The sequence below is a fragment of the Varanus komodoensis genome, unplaced genomic scaffold (assembly GCF_004798865.1).
Source record: "Varanus komodoensis strain SLA01 unplaced genomic scaffold, ASM479886v1 scaffold8, whole genome shotgun sequence".
Taxonomy (NCBI): domain Eukaryota; kingdom Metazoa; phylum Chordata; class Lepidosauria; order Squamata; family Varanidae; genus Varanus; species Varanus komodoensis.
The window spans coordinates 18,879,807-18,897,867 of record NW_025336481.1 but is presented as its reverse complement, the minus strand read 5'-3'; the positions used below and the strand labels follow the sequence as shown (position 1 = coordinate 18,897,867).

At 42.2% G+C, this 18,061-nt stretch overlaps 1 protein-coding gene across 1 annotated transcript; it reads left to right on the top strand.

The window, feature by feature from the left end:
- Window positions 1-11,715: 11,715 nt before the first annotated feature.
- Window positions 11,716-17,066, top strand: LOC123036434. Its single transcript, XM_044455679.1, has 3 exons — window positions 11,716-11,998; window positions 13,917-14,114; window positions 16,707-17,066. Exons 1-3 carry the CDS (start codon window positions 11,764-11,766, stop codon window positions 17,015-17,017), a joined length of 744 nt encoding a protein of 247 aa, XP_044311614.1. The 5' UTR covers window positions 11,716-11,763; the 3' UTR covers window positions 17,018-17,066.
- Window positions 17,067-18,061: the final 995 nt, after the last annotated feature.

Genomic DNA, 18,061 nt, shown 5'->3' with positions numbered 1-18,061 from the left:
CAGCCTTCCTTATGGTCCAGCTTTCACAGCCATACATTGCAACTGGGAAAACCATAGCCTTGACTATACACACTTTTGTTGGCAGGGTGATGTCTCTGCTTTTTAGTATGCTGTCTAGATTTGCCATAGCTTTCCTCCTCTTTTAATTTCTTGGCTACAGTCCCCATCTGCAGTGATCTTGGAGCCCAGGAAAATAAAATCTGTCACTAAACCTGTCACTAAAACCTGCTGTGGGATGGTGTATATTGGTGATCTGATGGTCTTCTTGACCCCTTCCAACTCTACCATTCTATGATTCTATGATAAACCCCATCTCTTCTCTGCCAGAAGCATAGAAGCCTGGTGAGTTGCTAAAGGAAGGAAGCTCCCTCCTCCATTTCTTGTAAACAGATACAGTTCTCCACCTTTCCTCTGACAGCCCCTAGCAAACTAGTAAAGGCACACCGTAGGCCAGTATCTTGGGTGGTGGATGTTGGGTTATTTACAAGGCTGAACCAGTCTGTATAAAACTGAACAGATGTGCTTCAAATATGAATTATAATTTCTGGGGCTATCTCAGTCCTCTGTCCAATATGCATAATGAATGCTGAGGATCCCAAATGAAAAACGGAAATGACTGTGTTAATGCATAGAACATCCCAGGCAAAGCTTGGGTAGGAATTACCCATACCCTATGCTTAATAGCTGAGGCCTTCCTCTCAATGCCACTTCCAAGGGAGACTTGGCTGAAGGTAACAAGGAAGAGGGCTGTGGGAACTAGACCTGCTTTCCTGAAGTACAGCATTTCAAGGTGGCCACTGCAGACTTTGAATTGGAACTGGAATTCTTGCCCAAAATACCAAGGCCAGCAAGCCCTGAGATAGGCGAAGTGACTGGTGAGAACCTTCTGGTCCGGGGGGAAGCACTGCTGAACAAGCAGGGCCTGAAAAGGAGCAAAGTAATGCAGTAAGTCCCATCTTCTGACACCAGCTCAAGAGAGCAGGTCAATTGGGTAACGTCCAGTGTTCCTGCTGCCTGGTCCACAAACAATGGGAACCACTCTGAGTAGCTCTAAATAGCACATGGAGGGGAGGTTGTGTTAACTGTTTTAAGAGGTCTAGCTATATGAACCTGTCTAAGTTGCTTAAGTTATTTAAACTCAGTTTTAAATCTCTAGGGAAAATGTATGAACATTTATTGACGTTTATACTGTATCTTGTGTTTTGTTGTATTTTATGGATTGCTACACATCCCCCTGAAAGCTTTGGCTTTTGAGCAGTCAAGAAATAAAATAAATTAATTAAAAAGTAAAATAAATTAACCATTTCAGTACTGACAAGCAGTTGCCTGCAGGAATTGTATCCACGCACCAAAAAAGAAAGGAAATGTCAGTCATTGCTGCATCACAGCCTGTTGCAGTTTCTTGTATCTGCACCAGTGAATTTGCTGCACTTCTTTATGATGTGGTTCATTCCTTAATGCCCTGATGCTACCTGTGCATTTCTCATACATAAATACTTTCTTCCCTAATCCTAACCCTTGAGACAATTGAGATTTGTTAAGGTTGCTTGTTAAGGTTCACTGATTAATCCTTTTAAGGTCCAAAGGATTAAGCATTGCGTTTGACTTTTTCCCATTAAAATAAGTGGGTCAGAAAAGTTTTTGTGTGTGCCCAAATTTCTAAATCTCCATGCAGACAATTCTGCCCTTTACAATACCATAACGATGGTAATGATTTTACAAGTAGTTTTAAATATGTGTGTGCTTTAGTTCTAATTTGTGATAACTAAAATTAGTCTGTGTCATCTTTAATACATAATTGAGTCTCAAATGTGTGTGATTTATTGTATGTTTGTGTTCAGTATATGATTAATCCTACTTTCTTGAAGGAATGTAGTGGCAGAGAGTGAACAGAGATAAGTTTGTGAGAGAAAGATATCTCTTGGGGAACTGTGTTCTGTGTGAACTTAACACTTTTTCAGGTTTACTCATTATTCAAAAGAATTTAGATAGATCCCATGAATAATCCTTGGGTTGTTTTTCAGCTGTGAGGGAACTCTTGCAAATACTTCTGCAAAATGCAAAACATGCTGGTTGGTTTTTGATTTGACTCAAAGAGGCGTTGGTGGTCTTTCAGGTCCTTTAGCATAGATTCTCTTCTGAAGCTTGTGGATGTTAGAGGAAGTGGTGTAAGTGGTCTTTGGGTAAATTTTAAAATGAAGGCTGAAAGCCTCAGTGAAACAGTGACCTCCAGTTGAACTGGTCTAATAGCTTTTGAAATGTCCATTTGGAGCAGAGATGGACAACTTGAGGCCCTCTAAATGTTTTGTTGGCTTATGACTCCCAGTAGCCCTAGCTGGCATAGCCAATCACAAGGTATCATGGGAATTGTAGGCCATATGGAGGGCTACAAGTGACCCACGCCAGGCTACAGACATACTTGTTGGTTCATGTACACTCATCATTTCAGCAATCCTGAACTCAAAATAGGACTCCAGCACAGTCCCCTCCAATGGCACTACAACACAGTGTTCAAGTCCCAGTTCCTGCAATCTTTCCTGGACTGGGCTCATGCACACCTAATAGTGCTTATGAGTAATATAGCATGTTTAGAGTGGATCAAGGCACTTCACATACATTCTGGGATGCAGTCTTTACAACAGTCCATTAAAGTAGAAATATAAAAACAAGAAGGCAGTTTGCAACCATGAAAGAGCTGACTGGATCAGACCAAAGCTTCATTTAGTCCAGCATCTTGCTTCATACAGAGGTTAACTTAGATGTCTTTGAGGCAACTAGGACATGAAAGCAAAATCCCTCTTTTACTTTGTCTTTTCAACAACTAGTTTTCAGAAGTGCACAGTTTCTGAACCTGGATGACCCCCAGTGATAGACCTTTCCTTCCTGAATGCCAGGGAGGAGGCAGGGTAACTGCTACCAAGCTGCAGCATGTGCCAATCTTGGGCATTTTCCAAGAGAGGTTCCAAATTGTCCCCCTTTTGGTTCTCCTTGATAGCTGTTGAAAGAAGTAACCAAAGTGGGGGTGGGGGGAGAGCTATTTGCAGCCTCTCTTGGCCAATATCCAGGGCACCTTGCCCCAACCAAGACTTCACATTTGCAAAGTTGGACAAGTGTAGCTAATAAAGCATGTATTTGAGTGAAGAAAAAAAGCTTTTTAAAAGCTTCTGTTAATCACTAGCAGCACTCCAAAGTGGCACCTAGGTACTCTGAAGGAGTCAGTGGCTATCAAAATGAGGATTGCTGCCGTTGGTTTTCCAGGCGACTTTTGCAATCTTTTTTAAAAAAACGTTTAAAGTGCAAAAAAGCCATGGTGAGCCAAAATCAGCTCAAAGTCATAGTAGAGAGGCAGGAAAAAATTCAGTCCTCCTGCAGTGCCACCTAGGAAACCCTTGAGGGGACTAAGGAAGAAGGAGGTGGAGGTACAGGACCAACAATAACCAACCCACCATAGTTTCTCATCAAGGTGGACTGGAATTTGTCCATTGCCTCCCAAAGTGACTCACATCAAACAAAAAGATGCCACCTGGTTTATGATCTAAAATTGCAAGCGACACAAGAAAAAGAGGGAGGAGGGAAGGAAACAGGTGAGGGATCACTTTTTCAAGGGAAGAAGCAGGAGATGAGCCATAAGCTCATCTTTGGGCTAGGCTAATCTTGCTCAAATAAAAATCTTGTTCCTTATGGTTTGGAGAATTCTTCCCCCTTCTTTCTGCAGTTCTACAACAACCTGTCAGTTGGAGCCAAGTGCAGTATGGAAAGGAAAGCAACCTCCCTGAAGCTCTTCTTCTCTGGCTAATGGAGGGGCCATGTTGGTCTCCTCCTTGGCCAGAGGCCATTCCTGGAAAACTTCCAAATGGCCCTAGGTCTCCTGGTTGATGGCTACAGCCAGAGTGTACTTCTCTTCTGCTCTCCAGTTCCAAGGCAGTAAGTAAATAAGGTGAGATTAGGGCAGCCTTTTGCAACTTAATGTGGTGACCTGCAACTGCCAACATTCCTAGCCAGCATGGCCACAAACAGATCCTAATTATTTCTTAACCATTTCCACCCCATTCTCTATTCTAGATCCAAGTTCAATACTCAGTTTCTTAGACCAAGAAAGCTCTTGTTTCAGCTTTCCAAGGATGGCATTTGTGTTATGTGTCTGTGGACACTCAAGCCTTCCCTTTCCTCTCCCAGATATTTTTATCTGGTCCAGCCATGCTTTCCAGCAAGGACGTAGGTTGGCATGCAAATAAAACCACACAAGTCCTAGTTGGCATTTATTCAAGCAAATATTTGAGAAAACTCTTATGAGGCAATTTTCCATCATCAGTAGTAAACCATATTTTAATTGGTGTTTTCATATTCTTGCTGTTTTATTTCTTTAATAAAACTCACTTGGTTAACTAGACCCCAGAGCTCCTGGGGTTTCCATTTCCTCATAAAGGAGATGAGAAATGTGAGTTTCCTTATGGAGTGAACCAGAATTCAGGTTCTATTAATTTGTTTTAGTCATGCTAACAGTGGTCTGCTGTATGTTATGTAACCCCCCCCCCCGCATCTCCCCAACACGCTCCAGAGAGAGGTAACTTGGTTAAAAAGAGGGATGATTGCTACTGTTTGAAAATGCAGATCTGTGTCCTCCTTTGACCCGCAGAAAGTTGGGCAGTCAGATTAGTCTGAGTCTGCAAGCTATAGGAGAACAGTTCTTATGCCAGCCATTCTGCTGGGCCTGAGCCACACCATTTTAAATTCCATCCTGCAGCCTCTTTCTTCCCCTGAGCCCCTCCCATCCTCAGTGGCTCAACCCACCTCTCTTATTCTAGGTGAATAGAGAGGAAGGGATGGCCTAAATCCAGTCAAGATGAACAGCAGTGCAAGCTGGGTTAGGGATGGAGGGGGGGCTAGTAAGAGCTGAGGAGGCTAGTGTGACCTGCAGATTACAAGCAGCATAAAAAGATATGAAGAGCTCCTAGTGTAGTTCCATCAGTGTATCTGTGGAGAGTGGTCTGCCAGGAATTCTTGCTCTGGGCAGGAATTTGACTGATCTGGGAATAGCATAGGAATTTCTCGCAGAAATTAGGGTTAGGGCCAAGGACCAGTTGGGGTTAGGGTTAGAAAAACTATGGCCCTGGCAAATCTGTGATGCTTGGAACATGTCGAGAATGGGCGGAAAGTATGAGCTGCGCAGAGAAACCTCCATAGGACAGGTGTTTGGGAAATACTGAAAGCACACTGCTATTTCTGGCAGAAATTAGGGTTAGGATCAAGCTCCGGGTTAGAGGTAACCAATGTATGGTCCCTACAGAGGTATCAGGGTTTGTATTTTCCTTAGAATGGATAGCATGAGAGCCCTGGGCAGAAAAAGACGCACTGTGCAGGAATTGGACCGATCTGGGAAGAGCATGGGAAATTCCTGTTGAAATTAGGGTTAGGGCAAAGGACCAGCTTAGGGGTAGGATTAGAAAAACTGTGGTCCTGGTGATCCTGTCTCAGCTTGGAACATGTTGTGAATGACCAGAAAGGATGGGTTGTGCTGAAATATGTCCTTAGCAGAGGGATTAGGGTTACACAAAGTTTGGTTCCTAAGGAGGTATCAGGGTTTACAATGTCCTTAGAATAGGTAGAATGAGAATGCTGCGCAGGAATTTGACTGATCCTAACCCTAAGCTGTTCGTTGGCCTTTACTCTAATTTCATCTGGAGATTTCCACGCTCTTCTCAGATTGTTCAAATTCCTGTGCAGTGCATCCTTTTCTGCCCAGGGCTTTCATTCTACTCATTCTAAGGATATTACAAACCCTGATACCATTTTTTCCCCTGTGGACATCTCTCATCCATGGCTAGGAATGCTTGGCCATATGCAACTGGCTATTTGTAAGCAAAGGGATACATGCTTCTACTAGGAGTTAACATCAGACAGAGTATTGGGTCCTTGATTAGCAGCATGCAAGATATTCAGAGCGGTCTGTGATTATTTGGTCTGTGCCCAAAAGAAAGGTTCTTTGTAGTATCATCCCATTCTCTTGGAGTTGTTTCATAGCTGAAGACAGGAGAAATGGTAGTAATTTCTCAACTTCAGGCAACTTTTATGATATGGGAATCACATGCTGAGTTCCCTGAGAGATACCAGCAAGATTTCTACTGAGTGGTTATATTTATACAAACATTGAGGTTACCTTGAATAGTGATGGAGAGGCAGGTGACTACGCATGTTAACTGTCAGGAATATTAGAAGGGAAGTGTAGATATAAGGAGTAGACCAGGAAAGGTTAGGAAAGCTGGGAAGACATGTATTTGGATGTGTTCATGGAGTAATGAGAATTGGTTCTCCACTGCTTCTGCAGCACACACATTTCCAGATTGTGGAAAAGATTGTAGCTGATCATTATGTGCCTGCTGATCTGATTCATTATGTTCCAAATAACAAATGCCTTGGGAGCACAATGGCTAAGGGCCTCTATACTCTACTGTGGAGCTGCATCACCTCCGAAATGGCAGCGATTATGCTGTGCCAGGCCAAAGCAGCCCTTGCCTCTTATACCCGTCAAAATATGCATAGTTGACAGAATCACATACACTTCCTCTGCATTCCCACACCTCCCTTTCCCCCGTTGCCCTTTCTTGCATTTTAGCTTCTAAGTCCCTTGGGGTAGGGACCTGGCATACATACCTGTTCTTTTAAAAACTTCAGCTGTGCGGATGGTACTATATGTATACATACATACAAATAATGTGGGAAAGTTCACTTGGCAGGGCAGGATGCATAAATTAAAGGAGACAGCTGGAGCGAAAATGGAAGGCAGCCGACCTGCCTGGCTTCATGCTTTGGAACAGCAAGTTACTGAGGCTGGACTGTTATTAGTGGTATTCTGAACAATAGTTCCAGCAGAAACTTTTGTTTTTTTGACTAAAAGCTATTAAACAAGGGGACAAATGTACCCATATCCAGTTGATTGTTTTCCTTCCATGTGCAATTAGCTGGGCTCTGTGGAAAATGCTATTTATTATTCTTCCTCTGTAAACTATGTTATAAACTTAAAATTAAACAAGAAATGTAGCAAGAAAGTGAGCATATATGAAGACAATTCCTCTGCTCCAGTAACATTTCCACAAATCATTCCAGATATTTCTACTGCTTCCTGGGATATTTTGGTGCCTTCGGGTTTGATGCAATAACATAAGTCACATTGCACCAGTGTAAGCTACATGTTGAGAGCAAAAAAGATGAAAATGTGGGCAAATCATAAGAAGGCAAGAATCACTGGAGAAGTCAATCATACCCAGGAAAGCTGTGGTCAGAAGAAAAGGAAGACTAGATCTGAGACCGTTTGACTCTATAAAGGAAGCCATGGCTTTGAGTTTCCAAGAGCTGAGCAGAACTGTCAAGGACAGGAGGGCCTTTTTGAAGGCATGCGTGCATAGGGCCGCCATAAGTTGAAGAGGACAACACATAAAGCAACAAAGCTATATGTAGTGCAAGACCAATCATATTTGCTGGCATGGCTGCTTTTCTGAGGAAACCTGTTGTGCCAGCAAATACTGCTGGCATTGCATTGGAGGTAGCTTATGCTAGTGCTATGTAATTTATGTTAGAATCAGTTACTAGGATGCTGCCCAGTTGCTGCAGTATCATGCCCATTCATGATTGAAGTGCAGAAGGATGTGATGCCTTTGCAGACTGCATAGGCTGGATACACACTGAATTACAGGAAACTACAGAAGCAGAACTCTTTTCAATCAATACAAGTGGGAAAGTATACTAATTGAACAGTTGTCTGCTTAAATGATTGGGACATGCCATGAAAGAGTAGGCCAATTCCTGGCCATTCTTATCATACATGAAACCTATAGACTTGGAGGGTGTGCACAAGGACGGGTAGAGGAAAGGAAAACAAGTGAGGGGAGTTCATATCAGTCACATTCGAAAAACAGGAATGCATTGACATGAGCTGACCAATACTAGCATGGAATAACTGAGTCATTAGATGATTCAGCTTGGTTAGGAAAATACCTTGATGATGGAAAGAAAGGTCATCAGAGTAAGATACAAAAGACTGGTAGAAACAGAGAGAGAGAGAGAAACCCATGGGATATAGTTTGGCTGAAATCTTACATGAAACGAAACGGGTTGGAAGGGGAAAGATTAAGGGCACAATCCAAATGTAGGCAAGAAGAAGTCCTACAAGTTGTCATTTTTTTAAGATGATGAAGATGACACATATACAGCTTTTTGTTATACTAATCATTGAATCAATTGTGAAGCACCCAGAGAGTTCCAGTTATTCAACTGTATAGAAATGAAATAAAAAAGAATGAACAAATAATGATGACTGAAACTCATCCAGTGTGGTGTAGTGGTTAAGAGCGTGGGACTGGGACTCAGACGATCTGGGTTCGAGTCCCCGCTCGGCCATGGAGCCAACTGGGTGACTCTGGGCCAGTCACAGACTCTCAGCCCAATCTACCTCACAGGGTTGTTGTGGGGATAAGATAGAGGAGGAGATGTAAGCTGCCTTGAGCCCTTTGTAGGAAAAAGGCAGGATATAAATCAATCAATCAATCAATCAATTATGACACACTCCAGTTAAAGCAGGGTGTGCTTCCAATTTTAATTCTTAAACTTCAGCCTCCTCCCTTGTGAATCTTTCCAATCCCCTTTTAAAGCCACCCAGACTCTACTTTTCATGAAAGCAAATTCTATAGTTTATACCCTGTGTGAAGAAGTACTTTGTTTTATCTGTCCTAAATTTCCCCCCAGTGAGCTTCATTGGAAGACTCCCAGCTTCAAGTGTTATGGAAGAGGGAGAAAAATGTCTTCCTATCTACTTGCTCCACCCTGTGCATTATTTTAAAAACCTTTATTATGTCTCCCTTTACTTGCACTTTTTCCTAAGCTAAACAGTCCCAGTTGTCATAGCCACTAATCATAGCAGAGCTTCTCCAGCTGTCTGATCATTTTGTATCTCTTCTTTGTATTTTTCCCAACAAAATAATGTTCTTTTCCAGGTAAGGCAACCAGAACTGAACACAATATTCCAAGCACTAAAGATTTGTATACGAGAAGTAAGATTATGGAGGTTATATTTTCTGTTCAGCTCCTAATTATGTCTGGCAAAGGAGTTTGCCTTCTTCACAGCAGCAAAGCACTGGGGCAACATTTTCATCTGTCCACACAGCCCCAAGATCTTTTCCTTGCTCAGTCACTGCTAGTTCAGATCCCATCAGCCTATACCTGAAGTTGGGATTATTTGCCCCAGCATGCATTACCTAAATTAGTGTATATTGAACTGCATTTGCCATTTTGATGTCCATTCCCCCAGCTTGGTGGGATCCCTTTGGAGCTTCTCACAATCCCTTTTGGTTTTAACCACCCTAAACAGCTTTCTGTTATTAGCAAACTTGGTTACTTCACTGCTTAATCCTAATTCCAGGTCATTTATGAATAGGCTGAAAGGCATTAGTCTGAATACAGAACTCTGTGGGACTCCACTAGTGACATCTCTCCATTGGGAGAAATTGCCATTTATTCCCACCTCCTCTCTTCTGTTCTTTAACCAGCTGATGATCCATAAGAGGACCCCCTTATTCCATGACTGCTTAGTTTACCCAGGAGACTTTGGTGAGAGTTTTCCAGTAATATGAATCTTAGAATCAAGAGTGCTGTAGAATTCCAAAAATCTGCTCCCTGTTTTCTGGATGGTGAATTTTACTTCCACTCAGGAACACTGAATTTAACACACTGTGGCAAGACTAGGAAAGGCAGTGAGGAAAGAAGGTAAGTTATCAGACAAGGTGCATCAAGATATGACTAAGATTCAAAATGTTTCAGGAGGAAGCATGTCAGACATCTTGCCTAGACTGGTGTGGCAAGACAAGGGGAAATAGAGAATTAGAAGGACGAATAAGTTGAACTCATGGCCCCAAATAGCTTGTCCATGGGAATCTGTATCCAGATTATATGATTCTACTTGGTCATACTCCGGTACAGAAAGATTTAATGGCGTCTAATTGAATCACAGGTAAGGCTATTGTACTCAGGTCCTGCTTGTGGGTTTCTTGTGGGCAGCTGATGGGTCACTGTGTAAACAGAGTCGCAAACTAGATAGAAACTTCATCTGATCCAGTACAGCTCTTCTTTAAGTTCTTATGTTCAAAAATCACCGACATAAAACCAAATTCTTCAATCTTACTGTGAGAAAAATGAATTACACAAATTGGGGAGGGGGATTGTTCCAGTGCTGTTTGACATAGAAATGAATCATTTTATGATTACTTATCATGCCTCTAGTTCATAAAACATATTGATTTGATTGATCATATTCCTTATTTTATAAATCTATCTTCGACAGAAGTGGTAATGAGTAAGGCTGCTACCTGTTTAAAGATATTTAAAGTGCAATTCTATGCACATTTAGAGAAAATAATCCTACAATTCCTAACAGTGTCTGTGCTAGCACTGCTGGGAAGTTTAAAATTTTGAGAAGTTTACACTTAAGATCTTCATAAAACTGCATGACTTCAAAACTGTCAAGAGGAATAGGGGAAAAATCTTTATCAGTGCAATTAACTAAAATTCTTATTTGAAACCTTTGTCTTGGCTGGCACTGTTGGCATCCTGTCTACCTAATGTGAACTTTTCATCACATCTGTGATATAAAAAATTACTCAAATCACTATGAAGAACCACCATGATAGAATCCTCCTAGTTCGCTATCAAAGAAGAGATTGTGCTATCTATTCCATACATAAATGATGGGAATAATAGCGGTGAATCGTCTCGATGCAGAGCAGAATAATGGCATTGCTGGTTCATCTATTCAGTTGACTACATGACATAATCAATGAGAAATGTGCAAAGCAGGGGATTCACAAGGAAGCTGAAACTCACTTGACTAAGGTCCAAGTGTGGTTACCCCACTTTTCAGCAAGGATAGCTAAAGTCTCAAAGCAAAAACTAGAAGCCTTTTTGTGGCAGGTGTGAGAAACCGTCAGTGGGCCTCTCTGTATGTATTGCCTTGAGAAACTAGTTTAAGTCCTATCAGAAACTATGCTCCAAAATTAGTAAGAGGGGAAACAGTGGAGGGTAATTGCATTGTCTTACTAAGTATGAATGAAGCTGGCATGATCCAATAGCCACCCCAGACATTTGTACAACCTCATTCCAGGGCAAAGGACACCAGATCCCAATGGGCAGCAGAAAGAAGAATTGCAGTTTCCCAGCACCAATGAATTGTTGTTGAAATGCTGGGAACATGCAATAGTTCTTGAAGAAAGACACCTGGATCATGCAAAGCAAATTAGCACCATGTGTGTTAGCATTACATACATGTTTGGGAAAGCTCTTTCTACCAGTGTGGTGATCTCACTAGGTGTAACGCCACTCATATTAATGAATTCCTTCCTGTGAGCTCCCAGCTGCAGAGCTTAGCACATAGACAAATTAACTGACCAGTGCTATGTATCTCACAACAGGGTCCAGCAACACAAAATGTGGCAAGTGTAGGGGCCAGAATGAATAGTATCAGGTTCATCATTTTAGCCATACAAGCAGCACACGTGAAAATGGGAGGAGAGTTACAGAACAAGGGGAAGTTACCAGGGCAAGTTCCCCTCCCCCCCACCTCCCCGCCTTGATAAAACACTTCCTGGAGGAAGTGAGACTTCAAGGGAGTAATGCTGAATCTGCAGAGGCTCAGCAGGTCCTCACTCCGATGGCGTTTGTATCATCTGCTCTCTGTATCATCTGTTTCTTGTCTTGATTTTTTGGTAAAGGTGATGAACCATGAAGAAGAAAAGAGCCAGCCAGTCCAGCAGCGACTCCATCTGCTCTCATCTTGGCCTTTGCTATGACCACCCGATCAAACAATGTAGACCTTGTGCGGACAGAAGCAAGGGCTCCAGGACCAACTTAAGTGTAAATAACACCACTTGCCACCACATCAGCTTCTGCTATGACCGTCTCATTGAACAATGTGTAAGCTGTGAAGCAATGCAAAGAGGCACCGCAAAGGAGCGAAGTAAGGAAGAAAATCAACTTCCTTGGGTGTTTGGAAGGGTGTGGAGGGAAGAGAACTCTAGGAATAAGGGAGGATGCAATCAGATTCAATAACAGTATGCTGTTTCCAGTGCTCAGGTTGGATGAACAAAGGCAGGAAAAGCACAGAAGAGTACCAGTGCTGCTCTTAGGAGGCCTAGCTGTTTCAAATCACTACTTTGGCAATTTGTTCTTTTTGGGGTCCCATTTTATCTGTGAAATAGGAGTTAAATAAGAAAGACTTATTCCCAAGGCTGTTGTGCCTAGGAGTGAGCATAAATCCACATGAATCTATCCCATTCCTGCAATTTCAGGCTATCTACACAACTGAACATGTGGGACACTGTCCCAGGGAAAAGGAGGGTTGAATTATGCTTATGACGTTTTGCAAGCCAGTGTTGCACCTTCCCATGTGCAGGCTGTGGCACCCATGCGAAGCCTGCTGCCTTGTATTTGTTACAGAGTACGTGGAGGGGAAAGAGCAAAGCATGCTGTAAATAGCTGCCATGCTGCTTGCAGCCTTCATGTGTGCTGAATGCATTTATAGCAGGGTCAGGCAATGTGGTGACTCTGGACTCTGGTGCTCCCACAGACATCTTCCTAGTGCCAGCTGAGTTGCTTTACCGTTCCCACCAGCAGCTGGGAGGGATTGCTACAAAATGCTCTGGTGGTGACACCTGGGCTCAAAGGCATTTAGAATGTTGGGGCTCAGAGACCCCTTCTTTCTTGTACACAGTCTCTGGGCTGGTGCACTCATCCTTTGTCAAGCGTTCCATAGCATCCATTTTGTGATGGTGCCCAGGACAGTTTCTCCCATTGCCAAATGCGCCCATGGCCCTAACAGGTCACATAAGCCTGATCGATGCTTCTTTTCCTTAAGTAGTTCGGGTGCATTATTCAGTCATCTTAGTTAAGAATAACCCTGTAAGAGAGGCCAATAGGACTGACTCTGCATGGAGAGAAAGGCTGTAGCTGTGCAAGGACAAAGTCCCCGGCTCTCCTCAATTGGGTGAGGTTTTCATGATTTGGCTTTTTCAGTCGTCATGTCCAGACATTGTTTCACCTTCAGGGGAGCTCCCTCTGTGGGGTAGGCAGCAAGAAAAGATGGAGCATTTCTGAGCACAGTTTTTATAGCACTATTAGTGATGTGACAGTGTATTGTGCTGTTGGATTTTTGTAGCACTTTGCTATCCTGGGGTTTCCTTCTAAATTCTTTCATGTTTTTGATGTTTGTTTGTCGTTATAAACTGTTCTGAGTGCCATGTTTGAGCAAAGGGGGTTGCATAGTAAAGATTACTGGATAAATCAGCTATTTTGTTTCCTGAAGGGAGGGGAAGTGGCTTCCTCAGGCAGGGCTTCACAGAGGTGGTACACCAAAAGCCCCCAATTTACCAGCCACCTGTTGTTATTTGGCTGGTGGGACACTCACAAAAGGGCCTTCTATGAAGAGTTTAAAAGGGGGAAGAGGTACACTTTCACTGTCAGTGTGCAGAGCAGGCTTGCCCACCCTTGGCCCTGCTGGCTGGGGTTGATGCGAACTGCAGGTTGACAAATCTGGAGGGACAAGTCAGGGAACACTGGGCTAGAGTGCTGATCTAGGCTTGGCAGGCCCAAGTTCAAATCCATACTCTGCCATGAAGATGCCTGGTTTCCTCCAAGCCAGTCATATCCTCTTTGGTTAAGCTGTCTCACAGAGTCGTGGTGAGGATAAAGGGGTAGTGTGATATGGAAAGGAGCTATGAACCCTTCCCAAAGCACCTTTGAGAGAGAGCTCGGTCTGTCTGTCTGCTGGCTATTTCTGTCCTAATGCTGAGATAACCCAGATACAACAGTTGTCCAGAATGTAATGCTGCCCCACTCTCACCCTCTATTGATCATGCTCAACCTGTTTCCCTTCACAGTCGCCATCCTCAGAGTGACCACCATGACACCGCAAGCACCAGCACTTCTTGAAGTAGACCAGGCTTGTTTGGGAATAACCTTAGCTGTCTATGTTTTTCTGGGGATAGTTCTGGTCACGACAGTGTTTTTGTTTGTAACAAGGCTGAAACAGAAGAGAAGGAAGAGGGTGAGAAAATCTGATGAAGAGGATCCTAAAGGTAGGTATTTGTACTTTTCCTGATAATAATGCATTGCTGTAAACTTCCCAGAGAGCATTGGCTATTGGGCAGTTTCAAAACTGGAAATTAAATAAAATAAATAGCTAAATAATAGATTGTAATTCATTAAATTCTCTAGTCCAGGATTGGAGAATCTGCAGCTCTTCAGCTTCCTTGGACTCCAACTAAGGCCAGTCATCATGATGGGAGCTGTAGTAAAATAACATCTGGAGGCCACAGTTTCCCTGCCTCATGCACACCACCAGTGGCACAGTCGGAGATGATTGCATGCAAAGGTCTGAAAGCAGGGCCAATTGGTCTTTATCTATCGACAATAACTGGTGGTGGTAGTGTAAAAATATCACAGCTATTCTGCCATAACAGACTGAGATTGCCAGTGTTCAACATTTTTCACTGATTCTTGCACGCACGCACGCACGCTCACATACATTATATTTTTCCAGGTCTTATATGGTCCTCTTCCTCTCCTTTTTAGCTGCTTTGTGTTCCTTGCAACAGGCAAAAAGCAGGATATAGATAATAGATAATAATAAAAAACAATAAAATTTTATCCACATAACAATCATGTAAGGTAGGTTAGACTGAGCATCAATTGAGCCAAGCAGGGAATAGAATCTGGGTCGCCTGAATCCCAGTCCAACACTAACTACATCACACTGGTCTATTTTTTTTTTCATTCATGGTTAAATAACTTACCATGCAAACAGGAAGGAATAGAATGAGAGGAAAGGAGGAAGTGTGCTTAGAAACTGAGGGAGAAGAAAATGCTAATAACAGCCCGTGTCAATCTGTGAGATATATATTGGCAGATATAGCAGATATCCAAATCTATATAAACAGTCCAAATAAGTGTGCATACACTGTTGCTGACATTGACCTGGTTTGCCCAATGCAACCCACCATGGATATTCACTGGGTTGCTGTGTCATGCTTACCTTGAAAAGTTTTGGCCAAGTGCCTTCTTTTTTCACAAACGACCCACCCCGAGAAGCCATGGCTTGTTTGCAGTTCTTTTATGGTTTATCCAGGCTGGCCAGTTGTGGCAGGGCAATTTTATCATCGCTTGCCAGGAACAGCCAGATCACTTGTCACAATCTTTGCTTAACAAACAACCCACAGTGGCATTTTGTGATATGTGAACCTGCCAACTAGATTGCATGTTCGGTTATGCATACACACATGGTTAGCTTACCTGGCCCAGATGAAATGGCTTCCACACCGTCCTGCTGTAAAGCACCTTGGTTTGTGCTCATTAACCTGCATAGCTACATTTATAGTTACATAAGTTATTAGCCATTCCATCTTTCTGCGATACCCTGGGAAGTTTAGTTCTGTTGTGAGCAGATTTTTTAAAAAACACAGATTTTTCTCAGCACATGTGAGCATGTGTATAGAAATGCAATTAATAATTATACCTGTCACTATTGCAGAGATGAATAGTGCAGAGAATTGCACTATTCCAAAATCCTTCACCATTAGTCAAGTTGCTCTGGCTGGTCTCACACATCCCTCTGTATCCTGTTTCCAATATCAAAGTCACCTTTCTGAATATTTTAGGAGTTAGAAAATGCCCTCTTCCTGCAGCGTACTAAAAGGGGACCTACTTCAGAGTTATTCCTTGGGGTTCTTCTCTCCCCCATGTAGCCGAAGCTGAAGACCATGCCAGGCTGTAGCCTGCCTACAGGTAGAGGGTAGGTAGGAAGGAAAATACATATTTGGTGACTAATTGCTAACAGACAGGTATGTTTTTGTCCTGAACAGACCTCCAAAGGTTGTAGAAAACCTGGTAAATATGAGAAATGGAGTAGCTAAGAATTCTTACCTGGCTTAAGGATGCAGACCACTCTTATATTTCAATCCATTGTTCATATATCATTCTACATTCTATACTCCACATAAGCAAGTCATGCTTTTCTTGTTCTCTCATCATACCTTGGAACTGATGACTAGCTACATATTTCAGGTCCTGGGAGTGGGTGAATAGTGACTGAACACGAAGTGATCTTTCCCAAGGGCATACCCTAGGGAGAACTTGTTTTCTGTTATTTAGTTAATTATTACATTACTAATCCACCCAATAGCCAGTGTTCTCTGGGCAGATTACAATCAGATAAAAGACTAAAATGCCAGTTAAAAATGTAAAATACAATGCAAATACATTTTAAGAAATACATTACACTACAAAATAACAGACAGCATAAGAATCATTAAAACAGCTATACAAATCTAGTGCTAGGTTTCTAAAATGTCTGGGAGAAAAGAAAGCTCCTTGTCTAGTGCTGAAAAGATAATGATATAGGTGCCAGGTGAACTCTTTGGGGACGTTCATTCCATAAGTGGGTTGCCACAACTGAGAATACCTTCTTTTTTTCTAGCCACTGTCTAGCTTTCTTTAGCAGGGCACCTGGAAAGGGACCCCCCAAAAGCCTAAGCAGGTACAGGTATTCTTGTCTCACATGTGTTCTGAAAAGGAAGAAGAGGGGACAGAAAATGGTATCTTCAGCCCCAAGCCCCTTCAACCTATACCTTGTTACTATATGTATGTTGCCCATTTGGTTGTTTATATTTTAGAAAATGAGAACGTCATCATTTGCATTGAAAACGAAGCTCACAAAGGCCACAGCTGTCTGCCAGGAAATGATGATTCTAAACCAGCCCAAGGCCCAGATTCAATTGGTACTTCAGACACTGCCAAACACAACATCTTAATAAGGAATATGCATTATACTGCTATTGATGGAAGTGATGTCACTGAAGCAGCTTCTCTCTCTGCCTGTGATTTAAAAAACACCATTCCAGTGCCGGCAACTGAACTGGGTGCAACTATGCTGGTGACCACCAAGACTACTCAGGAAGACTTCATTGGTAAAGAGGTACCATAACAATTGTTTTAAAAGGACTGATATTAGCAGACACTGCCTCCAACATTATATAAATACCTTTGACCTCAGAAGGAGGAAACAGGTACTAGAAGTTTGCTTCACTGCAAATGGAAGTAAATTTGTTATTTCCCATGGAGCTGAAGTAATCTTTCTGGCAACACAGAGTCTTGGCTGTGACTCTGACAAAAGGAAGCAACTGACTTGGATATATTATGGCGTTCCTCTTCTGTGTCTTTAAGGATGGGGAAGCTAGAAATGAAGAATGCCTAAGGAAATAAAACTATTGCTTAGAGCTCACAAATACTTTTGTTCTAATTTCTGTATTCTATAACTCATTTAGTAGACCTTGTTGAGTTAATTAATTCAACAATCTTAATTAATTAATTAATTAATTAATCTGACATGTTTACACATAAAAAGGCCTGCAACTCCCAGCATGTCTCAGCCTTCTTTCTGTTTAAATTTGCACAGAACTGTGCTAAAAATATTTGACACTGCCTGCAAGTGGAAATGAGCAATTATAAATCGAATGGGACAGAAATAGTGAGTGAATGTTTACACAGAGACATTTTTCATCACTAAAGCTCATACTGGAGATAATTCATCAAGAGACAGAAGCCTGCACATTTTCATTAGAGGTAATATAATGTAATTTGAATGAGACACACATCAATTACATGGTCAGTGGCCCTTATTCTGTGTTGTCCAAAATGGGAAGTTGTTAGACCTTCAAAATATGACAGCTTGGTGAAATGGGCATTTTATTTTTTTACCTATTTTTCAATGCTTTAAGACTCATTGCAGTTATTGTCATGTTCCGGTTTCTTCCCTTTGCACATTCAAACTAACGGACTGTTCTTTGCAAAAGCTCTTTATTCACCAAAGAATACCCAAGCAATGTAACCCTCACAGAATGTATCCCTGTGCATGCACAGAGCAATTTGTTGAACTCAGTCTAAACAACTATTTCCAGAAACCCTCCTTTTGTAGTATGTCCAGGCCCAATCCTTTCTGAAGGGCCTGTTTAGAAGCAAGCCTGCCTCC